This window comes from Aythya fuligula, chromosome 6 (genome assembly GCF_009819795.1).
Source record: "Aythya fuligula isolate bAytFul2 chromosome 6, bAytFul2.pri, whole genome shotgun sequence".
In the NCBI taxonomy this organism is placed as follows: Eukaryota; Metazoa; Chordata; class Aves; order Anseriformes; family Anatidae; genus Aythya; species Aythya fuligula.
The window spans coordinates 26,254,863-26,275,930 of NC_045564.1; the positions used below are offsets into that span (position 1 = coordinate 26,254,863).

General features: G+C 36.7%; 1 protein-coding gene across 3 annotated transcripts in view; it reads right to left on the reverse strand.

Moving 5' to 3' along the window:
* Positions 1–21,068, reverse strand: part of PTPN4 (protein tyrosine phosphatase non-receptor type 4) — a 106,833-nt gene that overhangs the window by 56,411 nt on the left and 29,354 nt on the right. For all 3 annotated transcript variants that reach the window (XM_032190175.1, XM_032190172.1, XM_032190173.1), the window contains exons 2-3: positions 10,917–11,071; positions 4,268–4,375 (exon numbers count right to left, since the gene is read on the reverse strand). In XM_032190175.1, coding sequence (XP_032046066.1) covers positions 4,268–4,375; positions 10,917–11,054 — 246 coding nt within the window. In that variant the 5' untranslated portion in view covers positions 11,055–11,071. The remainder of the gene's footprint in view (positions 1–4,267; positions 4,376–10,916; positions 11,072–21,068) is intronic.

Genomic DNA, 21,068 nt, shown 5'->3' on the forward strand with positions numbered 1-21,068 from the left:
AAACCAGTTCAGGTTCCTTCTAACTCTGCAGTTCGCAGGTCTGACACATCCAGAGTGATCCCACTGGCTCACAGATTCTCCTCCAATTGTCAGTCAACTCTGCTACATCCCTAATTATGATCTTGTAAATCAAAGACTCAGCCTACTGGACTACTGGATTAAGGACTACAGAACATTTTTACCAACCTTGATCGTCTCTATGGGAGCATATTGCTTTGGTATATTCACCCATAGTATATGCAGATCTTTATAAAATCAACGCTGCAACTTTCAGAAAGAAGTGTGGTTCTTAGGAAAGCCCTACAAGATATTTAAACAGCTCCCTCTACCACCCCAGCAGACCCTGTACCAACGTACTTTAGCTAACTTATACCTTCACTTCTGATAAATACCATTTCGTTCTTCATCCTGCCTTGGAATGCAAGCCCACAAGCCCCAGGAACCAGCTGCATGGCCACAGATCCCTCATGTGAACCATAGAGTCCAAGTCATGTATGGCACACAACTACCTCAAACTTACCACCCCCCTTTGGAGGAAGCAAACAGACTTGAAATATTTGATACACACTACAGATCTAAAGTTAGTTCAGTCATTTCATTTGTTGGGAATACAAAATAATGCTGACCAGATCCAAATGTGGTATCCTTCTAGCAGATGGCTTGAGAAGAACATGATTAAAAACACTTGAGTATCTTTAAACAGGGGTTTTGATTCAATATACATAGATAAATACATAGATCTGACTGATAATCCTCTGACTTTTTTTTTTCTCCAAGAAATACTGCTTGAGATTATAGTTAATCCAGAAAACCTGGAATTTAAATGCTTAGCAGAAAAGCTTGCGTTCACTTCCTTCTGGTTGCAAAAATCAATTTGGAATGTACTAATATAGCTTAAACCACAGAACTTTTTTTTTTTTTTTAAACTGTATTTAACAAGCAATATCCATGCTTCACATGATATAACTGGATCCAAACATAAAACGTGAGAGACTGCAGAGCATTAAATCGCTTAACAGGATAAGAAGCTGAAGCTGACATGGTTCAGGCAAAACTAACAGAAGTTTATGAGTCAAGGTGCTGGTAGCAAGAAGCGTTATCCGATGTGGTTCAGACTTGCTAGCACGTCTGAGGGGTAGGAATATCTGGGATTCCCTCTTCCCCAGGCTGCTCCAGGCCCCCACAACCAGTCACAGCACTCCGCTGTAGGAAGCATCAATGCTTCCTGTGTTGATTTGTGCTAGGACATGAGCTTTATACAAATACATAAAGCTTGGGCAGTTTATGCAATTCGCATTTAGACACAGTGATAGAGGTTTCACACTCAATTGGCAGAATTCTCTTTTTTCCCCGTCAGTTTTGCGTCCTGCAGCATTTCAGTATCCTAGTAATATTCCAGTGTGTTATTACACATGTAACCGCAGTATTTGACAATCCAATCTGTTTCCTTTGCACAAATGAGCAAAGTGTAAAAGTAAGCTGATATCAAAACCCAGAATTAATCAAACCCATAAATCTTCAGCTTAGACTACTAGTAGTTGTAAAAATTTTATTTAGCTCTGACATATTTTGATGGTAAGTAGATAGTTGCTGAAAAGCCAAATATTTTAGAAGGAATATTAAGTTGTTAAAGCATGTGCTTGTATCAACTATCTGTGAAGTCACTCTTCTTTTGGAATAACTATTAGTATCTATTAGTGTTGTGTTCAACTACTTCCAGACAGATAAACTAAAAAAAATGTTTAGAGTTCTAAGCCTTGTAATGCCAGGTAAGTGTGAATAAGAAACACTAAGTTTCTAAATGTTGAATAAAATATTCAATGGTGTTAAATTAAAGGTATTTTAATCAAAGCTGAAAAATAATTTAGGTTTTTCTACAGCGTGACTTTGGCTTTTCAGCCTTGGAACAAAGTTTAGATTTATAAAATTAGATTATGGCCATCCTGCCAATGTCATAATAGAACCATATATGAAGTTACAAAAGAAAACTCCATTAAATATCTGCAGCGTGTTACGTTGCTGATTTTTAAAGTTTCAATGCTATGGAATTTCCTTTCAATTAAAGCACATCAACTACTAACAAAACTTAGTTTCAGAAGAGTCCCTTTCTTTATCTCTTATGGTCATGAGTCAACAGCTGCTTTTACATCGTGAACAACACGAAATGTGACTTAAAGCCCTGCAAGTGCCTTGGCTAGAAAAGAAATCACCTTACAAGATAATGAAAACACACCCAAAATGTTACTTGTTATCCCAGCTGATGATGATCATGCCACCCAATAACTAGATAAAACAAAACAGACAATGTCCCTTTAACGTATGATTTCATGAGCACAAGTCTCATCATTTCACTTGTAACTACAAGGCGATACTGACTCTTTACAGTGCCCTAGATCACAGTGATGCTCATCTAAACTCCATCACTTCTGGAGTCCCCTATTTCCACTTCAAGAGAGAACATTCATTAGAACCCCCCGTTTGGGGGGAGGGAATACAATGCTACTGATACCTGGGATCAGTTGTATTTATTTATTTAAGTTTTGCAGCCACGCATAATACTGGTTATAGGGCATGGAAATGTAATAGCCAATTCAAATTTAACTGAAATAATGCGAGCTGAAGCAGAGCTGTACTTCAAGAGCTACATTTCCATTTCAATCATGCAATCACTTTGATCAAAGTAAACTCCTCAAATCCTATTTAATACCTTACTAAATCTACACAAGCAATACATCATAAGCTACAGAAATGCCTCTTGAATTCAGAATAACAGGTATGTCTACAAAGTACAAAGAAAGGATTCTAACAGCAGAAGACTGATGTTTAAAACAGAAGACCCTGTGGTTTGGATGAGTGCAGGGGGCTGAATGCAAATCTCTGGAAGGTTTAACCACTTAAAAACAGACTTAATTCCAAATATTCCTTTCTCACAAATAAATCTAAGTAGTACACTTTGTACTTCTACTTGTTTAAAAACAGCTAGTAACTCTTCATGGAGCGCTGCTCAAAAGGTCTACAAGCAGCATTTCCCATGGATGCATAGGTTAATTTTTTTTTTCTCACGGCAGAGATTGAAACAGACCAGTTTAAAAAACAAAAACATCTCCCACTGTAGCAATGACAAAAATTCACGGTTGAGTTAGACTCAGGTAACTTCATCTAACCCTGCAAAAAGATGCAATACTCGAAGAGCACCACCAAATGCATTACTTTTGCTTAAACACTGATTAAGCTCTCCATTTCTCACGACCCAAACATCACCCATCTTTCTTCCCGTTTCAACCTTCATCTACTTTAACATGCTGCCTGAATGCTGATTATTACCATATAATTAACTTGGATAGTTTTCTCAACTGCCATTTAATTAATTCACTTGATCTGATTTGTTCATTATGCCAGCCTCCAGTGTTTCTACCACACATATATTACTATTTCCCTACTTCTGTCATTGTTCTCCCCTACCAGTGTTTCTCCCTAATTCTGTTTCTTAATTCTGCTCCACCTTCTAGTAGAAATGCTATTCTAATTCTATGCCTCTCATCTACCAAATTGATCAATGAAAATACCATTCTCAAGTACATCAAATAACCATGTATTCAAATTGGTGCATTAAAAAAAATGGCTTAAGGAGCAAATAAAATATTCATGTGTTCTTTATTCATGAAATCACTCTTTTGAGAACATTCTGAAAACAAGCCCAACCAACAAGATTGAAGAGCATCTCCCATGTGAGAAGACAGCACACTTCATGGTATCATTTGTGTTCTTGTACAGGTAAATTCAGCAATAGAAAAAAAGTAAAACTATTAAAATGTTATATTATTTAAATAAATATTAATGTTAAATATTTTGCTATCATTATTGCAATGTTGTAAAAGAAGAACTTCAATTCCTGGTTCAAGCAGGTGAGAAATAATATATAATCCTTTCTCCACTCTCAAGATTTTAATTTTGTTCCACATATTAGAATACAGTTGTCCAGGTGAGCAAATCAAAACTGTATTTCAAAAAGCTAAGAAACATTTTTTTTTTCCCTGGAGAAAAATAGAAAGAAAAGACATGTAGTACTTTTCAATGCACTGCAATGTGCATTAAATCTATCAAATCAAAAACCTACAGCATTCCTGTAGAAAATCTGATCTACCAAAAGAAACAAATTAAAATTTTAACAATTAAGTATCCTCTAAACAATAAAACATGATCCTTATATATATATATATATATTAAATGAATTAAAACTATGATTTATAAAACAGATCCAACTTACAGGGTTATCAGTGGATTCATCAGCCAACTGTAAACCAAAGTAATCTCTCTCTGTCAAATCGAGATGCTTGAAGACTATATCCAATAGAACTTGTCCCTGATCATGTTTCTGCAGAGAACAAATACACGTATACACTGTTTAATGAACAAATATATAATTGGACACATAAAGTTCATGCAGGTAAAGCACATACTTTCAGATGTGATCTAGCAGTCTAAATTATAAACGTCACAAAGACCATCCTAGCAGCACTATTTTTAAACAAGCTCTATCTCTCTTCTGAAACATATGTAAGGAATTATTTTTCCTCTGTCATGTTCTGACAGTAAGAACTTCTCACTTCTCAGCTAGCTACATGATTATTTCTGAAAGCTGTTCATTAACCAAATTTGATATTTAAAAGGATTACTGGAAAGCAAAAAGAAAGGAGAAAAGAGGGCTAGGATTTGACAAAGGACTTTCTAGTGTCATTTGGGTCACTGAATATAGAAAGTTTTTCAGGCCTGCACAGGATATTCTTACTTCTTGATCTGAAAATCTTCTCCTGAATCTAAATGAACCAGCATATTGAAAATGCTTCCACAGTTAAATGGCACAGACAGCTGAAGCAGACAAATACACAGCTGAGAAGCAGTGTCATTTAAGTATGTTCTCTTAAAGATACTTTAACTAATTCAAATAAACTGAACAGTAACATTTCTTTCCATAGACAAGTGGACAAACTTGATTTTTAATGCAGAGGCAACTCTTACCCACAACACGATATAAAAAGAATCTGTGTGGTTGCGGGTACCTAGCAATTTTTTGCCTAACCTGAAAACATTGCCAACACATAATTTAAAGGCAAAGTGTGACATTCTGACTAGACTCCATAAATACATTTGGTGAAATCTGAAGGATTTTCCCAAAGAAGTTATGAAGTATCAGTAGCTTCTTGAAGCACAAAAGATGACGAAAAATTCTGCAAGCAAAGCTGTCAAACGAGAAACATGCTGAAAGATATGATTAATACATTTTCCACACAGATTTTCTACTTCTTTGGCACCAAGCAAGCTTCTAATGATGTTCTAGGTGCCAAGTATTATTGATGCTGCAGTGGATTTCAGATACATCTTGCCTTGTTTACTGTAGGCGATATTTTGAAAGAATAACAGAAATAGAAGACTCCTGCTCGCAAATGACCTTGCTCCTCATAAGATATTATAAAATAGGTTACTTTCACAGCAGCTATATCTGAAATATATAGCTAAAAGGTCAGAAGGTTTTACTTAATATCTATAAACAAGAGAAACTCTACAAATCATATTCTGACAATTTGTTTACATCAAACAGAATACTATCAATTATTTTTTGTTGTTGTTCAGCTGAAGTTATGCTGAAGCTGAGTAAAATCAGTCTAAATCTTTTATTTGGGGGCTAAAAGTTCCAAGAAATCTGATAATTTATTTCAGAATAATTATAAAAAAAAACAGAGAATAGTTATCGACCAATTATGTCTGAAATTTTGCCAGCAGGATAATCGTAACTGTAGCTCTGCCTATTTAAGTTGCAGTTACATAAGATATGTATTCACATATATTCACGTATAAGACACATATATTCATTTATCTGGCTAAGTAAAAGTGACCTGTGAGTTGCTATATTTACTATGAGAAATGATCTTATTTTAAAACACAATCAGGGAAAAGAGATTTCTTAATGTTTAAGAAAATCTAACAGTGAGTAGGTTTCAACGTTATTAAAAGGTTCACTACTAAAGAAAATTCATCTCCAATAAACAAGAACAAGCGAAAACCCACAGATGTTAACATAATAAGTACATGACAGCGTAAGTGTATAAGGCATTTTTAATGTACAATTCCAAAAATAGTTACTTCCATTTTACTAAATTAGGAGTTTCTGATATATTTTGAAATAAACCAGTAATCAGTATAATTTTTTCAACAAATTAAACTAATTTTAAAATTACATAGCAACACTAATTGCTTCTTGGCATTTTTCCCTATGTAGATTTAAATCAGAACTCAAACTAAGTTATGAGAGTAATGATCAAAACAAGGGAGAGGTTTGGAACCCCAGTTCAGACTTACATTTAGTACAGCTAGCATGCAGGTTATCAGTTCTGTACTTTTTTTTTATTTAACATTTAAAACCAAGAATTTATAGTTTCTTAAATATATAAATAAATGAATGTACAAAAAATACTGTAAGCTTAGAACGTGCTGATCAACTTTAATTTACAAGTATGAAATGTCATTTCATGACAGCAAGGAAGCTGGACCATTACTAGAGGTCCTGCTAGAAGGCAGAATGAATGAAAGGTATTTCTCCTGAAACAGAGCAGCAAGTTTGGTAAGAGGAGACGAGTTTCAACATGAAGCATTTGTTTTGATCACAATGTTTTACTCTCAGTGCAAAATAAAGATAAGCATCTAGTAAAACCAGACCTCAGTTTAACCCATCTTCGATATTTATATAATGATGTTGCAGCCTGCCAGAGCAGGTGAAGGTCACAATCCTGTTTGTTGTGTAAGGTCCAAAATATTTGTAATACTACCACAGTCACTGAATAGCTGCTATAAATTAAAAAAAAAAAAAAAAAGGCATGACAAGTATCTATTTTTGTCTTTTTTTAATAAAAAAAAATCAAAACCAATGTATGTGATCTAGCATAAAAAGAAATGTGGTTTATTCCTAAAGGTAAACATTATTATTTCTTCTTAAAAGAGAGAATAATGGAAAAATAAGCAGACAATAAAAACCATCTAATATAAAACTACCCACTGCAATTAGCTATTTCTCAACTGAGTGGTGAAGTCAGCTAGAAAGAACTTCATTACTTCGTAGATGGATACAAAACATAGCAACATTTTTGCTAAGAATATTAGAATTTTATGCATACACATTATTAATAATCATATTAATAATCATTAAAGTCAAACGTCTTGTATTTTGGCATTTCAGAAAAAATCAACACTAGACATCAGTGTATAAACTGCAATTTACCACCCAGTGGCTAACATCCAGTACACGATACCGACATGACAATTTTGATCACAAAAGGATTGTTACCTGGTTACAAACACCCTTCTTTGAAAAATTATCAAAACATCTACACTTACCTAGCTTTAATGCCTCCTTACCAATTATAATCACCACCTTCCCAATTTATGTAACCGACATTCTGGTTTTGTAGCTGGCCAACACACCAGGATGCATTTACAACAAACGCCAGGAGATACTATCACTGCAATGCCAGATTTGGATTTCTCGTGGCACAGGCTTGAATGGCAGGTACTTGGCCTTCCCAGGACTGCAGCAGAACCATGAGGGGGTCAGACAAGTCCTGCTGCACACAGATTGAGAGTGCTCGTGCTCTTACTTTGCTAAGGACAGCACTGAAACCCTTCCTCTCAGCGCACTGGTGTAATTCTGTTCCAACAAGCAAACCCATTCGACGAAGAGCCAGAACTGCACTGCTGCCTCCTTTTATTCTATAGCTTAAATGAACTTTTAAAGCATTTTAAAAAAATAAATGTTTCCCAGTGGGAGATTTACTTTTTCCTTTTTCTTTCTTTCAAAAGAAGACAATTGCAAATATTAACTTATTAGAGTATGTCACCTCTCCAATAGGTTATTGGAGTTTTTACTTGCATGAAAAGGACTCTGAGACGAAGCAAAGCATTTGTTGGTGACAGCTAACCCACTAGCCTTGCTCACAGAACAACTCATCCCATCTATATTGCCTTAGTTTTCTAAGGTGATCTCTTTGTACTGGCTTTCAGGAAATACTGCAAAGTCAGCTTGCACAGAAAAGAGACAACAAGGTATTTAAACAATTACATAAGTCAAAATAATTTGATCTTGAAGCAGGTTTATGCAAATCATTAACTCAAGTTATTCTCAATTCTTCCTGCTCTGCCTTTTACACGACATGCTTTCCAATGTGGAAGCAGGACTTCTGCATTTGGTAAGCAGAGCATTTTACACAGAAAATTTCTGCTCCTCAGACATATGTACAGGTTAGTTCCAACTGATTATTTTGCCTGCAACCAAAATAACCTATGGCTAGCTACAGGCCGCAGGGATTATTTTATTTGATTTGTTATGCTCTATACAACATAATGTTGAACACAAAGAAATTTTGCAGATCAGTGGAAGAGGCTGGTTGAAACGTGAACATAAAACATGTCGTATAAATTATCAGGAGACATTGCCTGTGATCAGTATTTTGCTGTTGGAGGAGAAATATCATTTGAATACATTTTTATTAATACAACACTGCTCACTTCAGATGATTAAGCTTTACAACCATTAGCATACAGAATACCTATGGCAATCCCCAGGAGAAAGAAACCTTGCTAATTTACTTGATGTTATCTTTGTTCTTCCTATTCTGAAAATAATTCCATTAATATTTATTGCCAAGTATTGTGTCAACCACAATAAAGTAAAACACAGCTATAAACCCTGAAAACCTGTATACCATGTTGGTTTGCATACATTTCCTATGATAGGTTACTTAAGAATTGTCATAACTCCACATATTTGAAAAACAGGGGGAAAAAAAAACAAAACAAAACAAAACAAAACAAAATAATAAAAAAAAAAAAAAAACAGATTAAGGCTAAAACATTGGGTCAAAAGGTTGAGCACCAAGGAACTTTTTATTCCCTAATCTCAGTTTTAATAGACAAAACTTTCAGGCTGTTCTGTATAAGCAATAAATAGTGATCTGGGCAACTAAAATATTTAGTACACTAGGGTGGTAGGAAGAATATATTACACACTTCTCAGCAGAGCCAGAATAGATATTTGGGGATTCATGACTGCTTGTTCTCCTCTACAAAGGCACTAGCATTCTCTTAAGAGACAAAGTTTTTGTATATCTGCATTAAAATGAATCATCGCTGCCCATAACTGTTGTACAATAATTATTCCTTATTTTAACAAACTTCTATTTAAAAAAAAAAAAAAAAAAAAAAAAAAACAACAAACTTCCATTCAGACACTAATCTTGCAAAAGACACCCGAAAAAACACCCGAAAGCAAAGAACATATTTACAATTTCTCATGCACCTTTATTGCTTTCTCTTCAACCACATCCTGAGCATGCTATTTTTCAGCAGGCAGTATAGACCAGGAAACCACTAGCAAGAATGAGAAGGTGAGAGATACAGAAGAGCAATGAAATATTGTAGGAAAAAAGGATATAGGAGAGGTTACCCCAGAAAGGAGATGAGGCTTGAGAATGATACATTAAAACCTTCATCAGTCATACCTCTGCCTACCCCATCATGTAAGATTCCCACCTTTAACTTTTCAGGAGTTCAGAATAATGAAATAGCTCTTCTGAAAATGAAATGAAATGAAGTAACTCTTCTGAAATAGCTCCCAAATCAACTATAAAAATATCTTAAGAGAACATCCCAAAACCTTTTATTCCGATTGAACAATTTACTATTATAGTTGGAAGGATCCTCTACACTACTATGCAAAATAACCACCAAGTCTACATTCTAAATCTTAATCCACTAGGCACTGGATCCTTGGGCATTTCTGCTAGGTAACAGATTCTGTTACTCAGAGACCTGGAGGCTGCACAAGCTCAAATAACCTGATTACAAAGGAATGCAATCACTCTCACAAATCTTCCCCAAAACATGCAAATTTATCATCCTACCTGAAGAGTGGACATCAAAATTCAATAGAATTATTGAGCATTGGAACTTTTTCAGATGGTCCAAATTAAACTTGCTCACATAGATTTGAAAACTGCTTCAGTTTCTCCCTCACCTTGTTGATGAAGTCCCACAGCCTTATCTGTATCATGCTACTCCGTCACTTCATTCACTGAATCATGCCACCTGTAACTTTTACCACAGTGTTGTTTACCATTTTTCTCCACAGAAGTTATCAGTTCTACAGCTATAAAGTAAAAGCTGGGTTGTGCTTTTACCCCCAGGAGACCCCACTGCTTCTTTCCTGTTGAGTTCTGATTCTTCTCAGAAAATGATCATTTTAAATGCTCTAATGCTTTCCTGTGAAATTCCAGGCTCATTTATAGAAGTAACTTTTCCTAGTAACAGCCCTCAACATGAATTTCCCTATTTTCCTTCCTGCCATTACGAGGTAGTGTGTTTAAGCAAGGGAAATCACAGAACAAGAGAGAACACAATGCCAGAAAAGCAAAAAGCAAAGGGATACTTTAACATGGTAACTGTAACCCAATAATAACCATCCACATGATTGAACATATTTAGTTACATAGTCAAAACAAGAGTTACTTTTATACTCATGCCCAAAATGAAAAAACAGAACCGGCTAAAAGGAAAGCTTGCTTCTCATTCAACTGATTGGCAAAGTTGCCCTCCATTTTCACTACACAGCACTCGGTCCGTGAAGAAAATTACTAGAAATAAACTATTCTTTATATATTGAATTTTGAAATTAAGATGTTAGTACCACAGAGGATGCCAGAATGACTAAGTCCACAGTGACTCAGTATGTACAAGTACAAGCATGCCCACCTGAACATAGCTTCCACTTCTATTCCACGCTTAACGCTGCTTTGGAAGTCAAACTCTAGCAACACAAGTGGAGCAAAGGGAAGCCAGCTCAGTGACATTGCAATAATCAAATTACTTACATTAACTCTGAAAGCTTGTACAGTGTTATCCAGGAGAAGAATGTTGCAGACCACCTCCGTATGCTGCCTGTCTCGTGCCAGCTCAGATGCTCGTACATTGTAGGTTCTGCCAGCAGGCAATCGGAAACGTGCGGTCATTACTGTCCACACAGAGTCTTTAGGAAAAACAAAAAAAAACCACACACACACAATTAAAAAAAAAATCAAAAAAATCAAAGGCAAGAACAGTACTCTGAAGAAAGTCAACACACAATGAATTCATTGTTAACATTTCCGTTACATAGAAAAAAAAGGCACTAAATTCATGGAATCCAATACTGCCTTACAAATTACAACACCACCTTATCCCAAGAAAGTCAGTCCTTTACTTATTGTCCATTGTCCACTCCCTAAGTTGTCTCCTTTTTATTGTTTTTCTCTTTTTAAAAGAGACTCAGAACAGCATTTTCACTTCAAGAAGTATTATAATTGATGTGCATCATAGCTACTACACTCCCAATATCAGAGGTAATTACGTAATTAATTTCAGTGCAAAACAGCAAAAAAAAAAAAACTTACTCCAAAAATGTAGACAAACACAAAAACAGCAAACACACAAAGACTTTGAAACATTATTCTGCAAGGCATGTGTGTTCAGTGTATAAGTATTAGACAAGAGAATGCAGTGATAAAAATACTAGCATTGCTTTGTATTACAGTATGAATAGGTAAAGGTTTGTCGAAATACTGAACCTTCCATCTAGGTCCATTTAATTGTATTTATGTATTTAGTTTGAAGAGACAAACAGTTCTTATTTTCCAAGTAAAGAATTGGGATCAACACAAGTCTGTATCTTGGACTAAGTACTGATAAACAAAATGCGTGAGTTGAGATGCTACTGTCACTTTTCAAAACCGAGATTCTCATTGCTGCCCTGCAACTGTTGTCCAGCAAAGAGCTTATGTGCATGCTTTCAGTATGCTGTTAGTCCTCTCCAACAGTAGCAGTTATATTCTTAAAACTTTGCAGAATCACTGCCTGCAATTCACTTAATTACACACTCAGACAACTATTTCTACATCCTTTGATAAAGGTGTAAGCAAAGTTTCATAACTGAAGTAGAAAATATAAAGAAACAATAAATTATAATACCTTAAAAGTTAGTAAAATATTCTCAAAACTGATTACTAAAATAACTTCAAAAATGTTCACGGGTTTGCTTCCTAATTTTGGTGACACGTGTAGGTGTTTACCAATGAATAAAGGAGAATTTAGGAGAGGACAATTATCCCATCTGCAAATAGAGTAGAGAACTTGCCTGGGTCACAACAGAATCTGTGGCCCTGTATACACAAATGAAAAGGTGTCACAAATAAATGATAAATCCCTTCCTAAAGTTAACAGCTTAGTTACTTAGGCTCTTGTGGGGAAGTGGAAGACCAAGATTCAAGCCAGTGAATTGGGAAGGGCTGGGAATTTGTCGTTCAGCCTTCTTCCCACTGCCTGCAGTCAACAATCCTGAGTGACTGCCCCGAAACTTACTGGGATATTTTGCTTTTCTAGAGTAGGTCTATATCTCTTTCAAAAAGGCCACATATCTCAGACAAAAATATATTTTATTTTTTTTTGATGAAATCCGTCCTTGCAAAAAGTATCCATTTTGACTTAATTCCAGTTACTATGACTTCACAACTGCAACAATGTCATTTTCATGCTTAATTACAGCAAACTTCTCTTAGTTTTGATAAACCAATTCAACAAACCAAGGATGGATAGAGACACTAGGTAAACACACCAGCTACAAGCTGAACTCATGACTTGCAATGATAAAATCATGAAAAATGGTGTTGCAAGCATTCGAACTCCAAAGCAAAAAGCCCAGCAAGAACATACATGTCTGACAACTCATGAAGAAGCTGCTTCCACTCTACCATCTAACTTCTCATATCTAAAAGGCAGAAGAAACCCTGAACAGATGCGACCAGGTAGCTGAGCCTCCGTATCAGTGATCTGAACCAACAACATAATATTTCATGAATAATATGTTATGCCCTGTTGACACCATCTAAAAGTCCATCACCTTAGTAGCTGCAACAATGTGAAAATCAGCATCTAAGAAATCTTTAACAGTGCAGCTACAAAACCAGTAACTCCAGCTGAGACTTTACAGTGGTTATTCACTTGTGAGCTGAATTATTTTTTTTATACAGTTTATCTACACCACAGAAATAACACTTTGACACACTTACTTTTACCAGGATTTCAACAAACCATAAATCAAACAAGACACAGTGAAGGTTAGCAGACTCCTTTCCTAAGGATACCAACACCAGTGCACAAAATAAGACTGTTCAGCTTACAAATATGTATTCCAGTCCACAAGAAATGATTTAATAGTGTGTTAGGAGACTCTGAACTCAACAACCCACAGTTTAGCACCAGAAACCACCACGATTTACAGGAACAAAGAGCTGTTCCTATGAAGCCTGCTAGTCTCTCCCTCTTTTTGTTCTCTTTGCTGATCAACATCAACAGTTTCTTCCTTCCTCATTACTGCCTTAAACCAGCCAGAAAGCAGCAATTCACCACAGCGAACAAGCAGAAAATCTGCCCTCAAAACCCTTTAAGACCAAGCAAACATTGTGTCCTTCAATGGACACAACCCACCGACCCAGCACGGATGTTGCTGTAACACTGATGATTTTCACTCCAACCAACCAAAACCATCGACCAGTTGCAGACGGTGACTCAAGCCTTCCTCCAATGTACAGAAATGAAATGGTTGAAGAACTCCATTGAGTTCTCTAGGGAAACAGAAACTGGATCAGGAAAGTTCACCTGGCTTGAAGACCTAGATGGCAGGGCCTCCTCATTCTCTCTAAGGAAGGAAGAAAAGTACAGGACACACGTATTGCTCCTCAACAGCCTGGAGTTTAACATCTTCCTGGTGTGGAGCTCATGCTCACACCATAGCGGACACCAGTTATTTGCAAACATTTTCATCTTGGTATTGAGCTTTCAAAGTTAAGCAGTGAAGCAAGTCCAATGCACAACACATAGCAGCCTAAAGAGCCACCCATCTTGCATTACAGATTTCTGCCATCAAACTCAGAGGCTTCTACAGCTACAGGACACAGTTTTAAGGCTAAGTATAAGAACAGAAATCCTGAAATACTTCGACAAAAGGGAAATATAACAGCCATGAAAGTAATAGAGAGGAAGGTGACAAAATACAGACTATTTTCTGCAAATGACATTCAAATGTACTCTTTCTCCACATGTCAGCAAAGAAACTATGCAAATGTGCAGGAATTACTTTAAAATGCCTTCACTATCACATGCACTTGGAAATATTCTTCCTTCTAATTTCTGTCAGGGCTATCACGCAACTGCTTTGTGGCCCATCACGTGAACACAAACCTTGTTTAAACCTCTGCCAGCATATGTACATACAAAAATGATGCAGCTGCTAAGCACGGGCAGACCTTGCACCTACCAGTCTTACTGTGACACTTGTTTTACAACATAGCTTGCTCCTAACCTTTTCCATATCATCTTTACTTCTCTTTTCTTCCAGAAATATACACCAGAAACACTAATATTTTTCCTGAGCATCATTCTTGCTACACATTTTGAAAGCACACTAGAAAAACAGTAAGATGACTGGCAATTACTCAATCACTTATGAGGCTAGACATCATAACTATCTGATTTCCCAGCAAAAAATGATATATAAAATGAGAAAACTGGTTAAAAGCTCAACTGCACTGGTTGTAGCCTTCTGAAGCAAAGATACATTACAGCCGAAGTTAGCATGCAACAGGTAAAGAAGCTGCAAAGTGAAATCCACAGACCTAAGAGAAGAGTTCAGGCAAAAGGTCAGAGTCAACCCGGAACAGTCTCAGAATATCTGGTTTACACAGCAGCCTAACCTGAGCAAGGTACTACTGCGTATGCACGTGCACGTCATGGTCACTATCATGGCCTCTCACACTAAGTAAAATCTTTTTTATATATATGCAAGTGGATTCATTAAATTGGATTTCAATTGGGTTAATCTTTGCATATGAAAAAGGTTTCTGGTTAGAGTTTCTCAGCCTTCTGCTAAGCACGTAGCATTTAGACACTTGAATTAATAATCCAAAGCATGTGCTGCTACAGCAACTGGAGAAGGACAGAACTTGTGCAATGAAACTCCTCTTACCTCTCAGGTCTATGGAGGGAGTAAGTTGCACATTTCCTGCCTGAGCTCAGGTTTCAAGCGATGAAGCAATTCTAGGGAGTGTTCCCTATCAAAGGGCAGAACATTCCTGCGATACTTGCTTGGTTAGGGCATTAAAGAACATACAGAAGCTTCAAAAGTGAATTTTCAGCATCCTCTATTCTTTTATATAAAATATATAATAATGTAAAATGACTATTTGCTTGGGCTTACAATAAACTAACCAATTCTAAGCAGCTTAACAATTAAACAGTTGGTTAAGATGATAATTAACTGAAATTCAGTCTACCCAAAAGTACAACTATTTGCTGACTCAAAGTAAAAAGTTATTTTAATGAGACTTAACATCATGTACTGTACACAAAGAGCTACCCTAGTCAGGTACAGTAGGCATGTGAGCTTGCAAGGACATGAGAAATTTTCATGGCTAATCTAAAGAACCTATTACATTGACAGATTAAGAACACAGCTTTTGGAATGTTTTCCAGATTGTTTAGAAGCCGGTATTTTAGCAACCTAGAAGACACCTATTCCCACTCTATAGCCCACCTGTTGATTTGGGTCCAACACATTACATGAATCGGCTACAATAGTTGGAAGACTAGGCCCATATCTTCATAATATGATGTAGTTCGATTGTATTAAATAGACTGCAGACCCTGTGGCTACTAGCATCACCCAGATAATCCAATTAACAGAAAAAAAATATTAAAAGCACAAAGAAAATCTTGAAGGTTTCTAAAACGTATTATAACACGTGGCATTTCAAACACCAGGCTGTATCTGTAACTCTTTTGTACTCCCTTTCATATACATTTACCAAGAATATGGTTAGTGAACTATATTAAAATGTTTTAGACAAAAATGGTTTGAAAACACAAAACATTAGTTGATAGACCATTATTTTGAAGAAAGTCCACATTAGCCCAAGGAGTAAAAGTTCAAATTTATCTTTCAAAAATTCACTTTGAAAGCTATCAACAATTCTGATGTAGCATACAGCTACAGGGCAGTCCTTGTAAGCAAAATTGGAGCAGAAATGCATTTTCAATTCAAATGAACCAAGCCATATACTACAGTCCTGAACTCCTCCTAACTTTTTAATATTTTATTCATTTATTCCTGCATTCTGCTGACCAAACAATGGAAAGTATTCCAGATTTTGAAAGCTGATACTTAATCTTTGGTTTATTTCACTTTGGTGTCACGAGGTCCAATCTAGACTTCTGGTCAGTCACCAGCATCAATAATGATTCTGAGCTCTATAAAAATCTTCTGTTTATTTTGTAAATTAATTAATTATCTGTAAAACAGATACATCAATCAAATCCATTCTGCTTAAGGATAATGGTAGCTTTACATGAGTATATCATATGGCCACTGATAAAAAAAACTTCCTAAAACATACACTGGAAAAGAGAGAGGTCATTTTCCAATGAACTCTGACAGTTGCAGTGACTAGGTAAATGAAGCCCAAGCATGCTTCACTCAGTGTTTCAACATTCCCAAAGAGCTGCAAGTCTTCCACTCTTGAGAGCAATAAAGAACAACTGACCTACATGGCCCCAAAATGTCCATAGCCCCACCTGCATCTCAACAAGAAAGCTCCTCTTATATTTACCTCTTCCACATCCTTGAGCCTCACACACACACAGCCAGATCTAACACAGAAAGCATTAATCCTTAAAATTCATCTAACAGTTTCTGACAGCTTTGGGCCCAAAGTTTAACACCCGAGAGAAAACTGAATTTCGCTGCTCTCCTCCACCATCAGCTTCCAAGAGAGCTCATTCTCCTATACGTGAGCTAACAGACAATTAGTATTTTACCACCCATTTATTCAGGTAAGTTTCTAAAATTGTTAGTTCACCTTTTTATGAGCATGTGGATAATGATTTAGTCTCCTTTGGACAGAGGTTTCAAATCTTGAGCAACTGCTGTGAGATATCAAGCAGCATTTTCACAGTTGTAATCACATAATTACTAATACTGACAAAAGATTAAATGCACAGCATCTTGCTCCATTACTACACAAACTGTATTCCTTCCAATATATATACTTATTTAGGTATTTATACATATATGTCAATTTTATATAAACTAGTATTTGGTCATCCTATACAGTCAATCTGTTAGATAAAGCTGGAGGACACTTACCAGAACACAAATCAATTCAGTAGTACTGCAGCCATCTACTATTTCATCTGAAAAATAAACCATTTCTACAATCTGACCATTCCCTTCCTTTCTCCTCCCTTCCCCGAAGAACAAGAGCGCAGCTAACAGAAAAGCCTATTATAAATGATGCTTCTGACTAATTAAATGTCAATACTCATTATGCTGGAACTGCTGTATACCCAATGAAAAAGTCCTCTCAAGTTCAATTGCTCACTTTCTCTGCTTTGGGTCTGAAATACGACAGTAGGGGAAGTCTGGAAGCTGCTTTATCTTCACTCCTACAAGTAACATTTCAGGAAACACAAAGACAGGAAGATAACCTTCATTAAGCTGAGCTTACAATACTTATTGGCACAGTGTATAAGTAATACTAATAAAACAGTACTTCTTAGAAACTGTGCCATCAACCCCATCAATTATTTTGGAACTAAAACATTATGTCCTCACATTCTATGCCATTTATTCACATGAAGAAAGCAACTCTTCCACCCTTGCTATCCAGGACTCAAGATCAGTCTTGGCCTTAGGAGACATTAGAAGTCTGTGTAGAAAAAAATACAAATAGATGTACAAATAGAATACTATTTGTAAGTAAACAGAATACTATTATTTACACTGAATAGCTCAACGTGGTTCATTTTAAACCCATTTTTACTTTTAAATTTATTTTGTCCACACCATATTACAACTGACAACCTGCTAAACACAATATACCCATAGGTACCCTAACAAACCAGAAAAGACCACTTTTCCCTGTATTAAGGCATTTTGCATTCACAGCTTTCTGTAAACAACCAGCACCTATAATTATCTCCGGGAGTCACTTGGATCACAGTGCAACAGCTTTACAGAACAGTTTTGGAAAGACATAACATGGTGAGAGGGAAGAGAGCACGCTGCTGAAGCTAGAACCACCTTTAAGCATATTGGTGTAGTTTAAAGCCTGTAATATGAAAACAGCTGCTGTGAATTTGCAGGAAGTCAGGGGAGGGAAGACAAAAGGTCAGAATAAGTAACAGATCATTACCAGATGTTATTGGATGGGCCCCCTGTGGACATTAGAGACATCAGGGAGGCCAGAATACTAAAATGACCATATTTCACAGCTGACAAAAGCCAATTTCAGAGCAGGGAGAGGCCCTGCCCACCCCACCTTCCCATACAATGTTCCTGCTGTAAGCTCACGGCAAGCACCAGCTACAGCTATGCCCAGCCTGGGAGCCAGCTGGAGCCACACGGAGGGGGCAGCGCTTGGCTGCGGTCACTGCACAGCTCCACGGCCACTTAAACTAACAAAGAAGCACACGTGGAGTGAGCAGCAGCCCACACTTCTGCTGGAAAAAGCAATTTAGGATGGAAAACGGCAAATCTAGTAGGGAAAAATAAATGAAACTACCTATGTAAAAAAACAAAACAAGAAACCCCATAGCAGACCAAACCTTGTGTAAGGGCAGAAGAGGATAAAGCTGCCTGCACAGAGAACTAGGAAGAGGAGTATTGTATTTAACTACCCCTCTGTTGTAAAAATATTACAAAATAAATACTTTAATGCATTGATCGTTGATTGGAACTTGTTTCCTACTATGCATCTGTCAGCTCATGATACTTGAAGGCTTTTATCATTTGCATAATTTTATCAGGAATGAACAGAAGAACTTTCAAAAGTGACTTCCCTCTCCAATGATTTAAAGTAGATTAGATCAGAACCTGCCCTTATTTGAAAATAGCCTTAAAAATGGAAATCCATGATCCTAACACAGATGATTACTAATGCAACTCTTCCCATTCCTGGAGCTGGACCTCTTATTTTGGTTTCATGACTCAATCCTATAATAAGATTTAATACATGGAGATTATAACGAAACGTTACCAAAATACCTTCCGATAGAAACTTCTCAAAATAAACTTGCAGTAATTTTTTAAATGTGTTCCCTAAACTAGGTTAAATAGTTTTAAATAGTTTTTGTCATTAAAAAGAAGTTTTGGTTCCCATGCAACTCTAAAATCAGGAAGCCTAAACTCTTTACTAACCAAAAGAGAGAGGGCTGAAATCAGTGGAAGTTCAGATAGACTAAAACAAGAAGCTGCATTTTTAACATTAAGAAGCCAAGAGAAATAAAATAAAAACTGTTCATTTTCAACAGCAGAATACAGCTAAGTAGATAAAACAGAGGAAAAACACCAAATGCAGTACAGTTGCATGTTATAATTTGTATGTGTTATGCATGTGACCGTAAAGCAACACAAATCACACATTCCATATACCCTACAAGCCTCACCCACAATTATTTGAAGGTAACATTAACAGAAAACAAACGAATGGGAAAAAACTGTGGGCTGGTTATTAACCATCCATGGATCAATACTGCTGCATGCAGTAGGATCTGCAAGTCCAGAGCAGCTCTAGTTCTAGCCATGGCATGTGTCTTGTGAAGTCTTTGAAGCCTAAGGCAGTCTGAATTGAAAACAAACTGGCAAAATTCAGAAAAAGCTTTTATTCTACTCATAGCCAACTTCAAGTTGAATTTTGGCTGGCACTGGAACTGAAGTATTAGACAGAGGGAGGAAAGTTGTCTGTGTATATTCTGTTCGGAGTAACTAAACCTAAGCCAAATTATCTTCAATAGACTTAAACATAGCAGATGCTAATTCTAAGGCTGAATATAACTAATTGGACACTCTCCATCAAAATTAGTTTTTAATCAGAAATGCCGCTTCCACAAAATAGAAATTTTCACATGGAAAATTTCAGTTTTGCCAAAAAACACCGATTTTCCGCTGGGAACATTAAAATAATGGCTGTCTGGCTACCTGCCTGGAAAACTCTTGTCAACTTCACTTCTTCCTCCAACAAGCAACACGCCAAGGAAAGTCTTCGAGCAGCGCTGCCCAGAGAAGTGACCTCACTCCATCCATGCCCCTGGCTCTCAGCTCCGTCTCGCGCTCCTGCCCGGAGCACCGGACACTCAGCCGCTCCCCAGCTGTGGGCCCCGGGGTGCAAGACTGCAGCAGTTCCCCCTTTGGCTGCTCTTGGCAGAGCCCGAGCTCTGAACCAGAGCTAAAAAGCTCCCTGCCCAGGGGGACAGCAGGTTTGCTGACAGACCTGCCCAGTAGCAAAAGAATCATACTATTCATAGCATCCCAAATCTGAAGTTTTCCTTTTACTCCCTCCCGCCCCTTTCACATTTTTGCTACTTCAACTTCAACCCAGTCTTAGATAAGTATTTTTCTGACTCACCTCTGCCTCCTCTCAAAGATTTTCTTTATAGGAAACAATTTCCATTTTCAAGCCAGCTCAAAAGGACTACAAGTTCACAATGATTTGAGTGAATCTGGCAATGAAAATATCACTCAAGTTCAAGTGACTAAGCAGCTAAATCTGAAAAATCATTCACCTGAAATGAAATGGGGAAAAAAAAAAATCACAATTTGGGGTGGCTTTGTTTCATAAGCAAAGTATCTCAAAGAGGTCTACGCTCCCCAAATTTGTAAGGATTACAAGCCTACTCTGTAAAAGGATAATTTTATAGATCTCATCCAGAAAAAAGCACAATTGCATCTGTATTTCTTACGAAGTATAACCAACAGTTGCAGTTATGAAGTACAAACCAACAATGTCCCAAAGCTGTGGCATACAGACCTCAGCCACAGCGTGCTGCCAGGGATTATGACATTATTAAAAGCTAGACTCAGACTGTGGGCTCCATATATTCTTCCTCATACATTTGAAGTTTCATACATTATTTATGTACAAAATTGATTGTGATTTAAT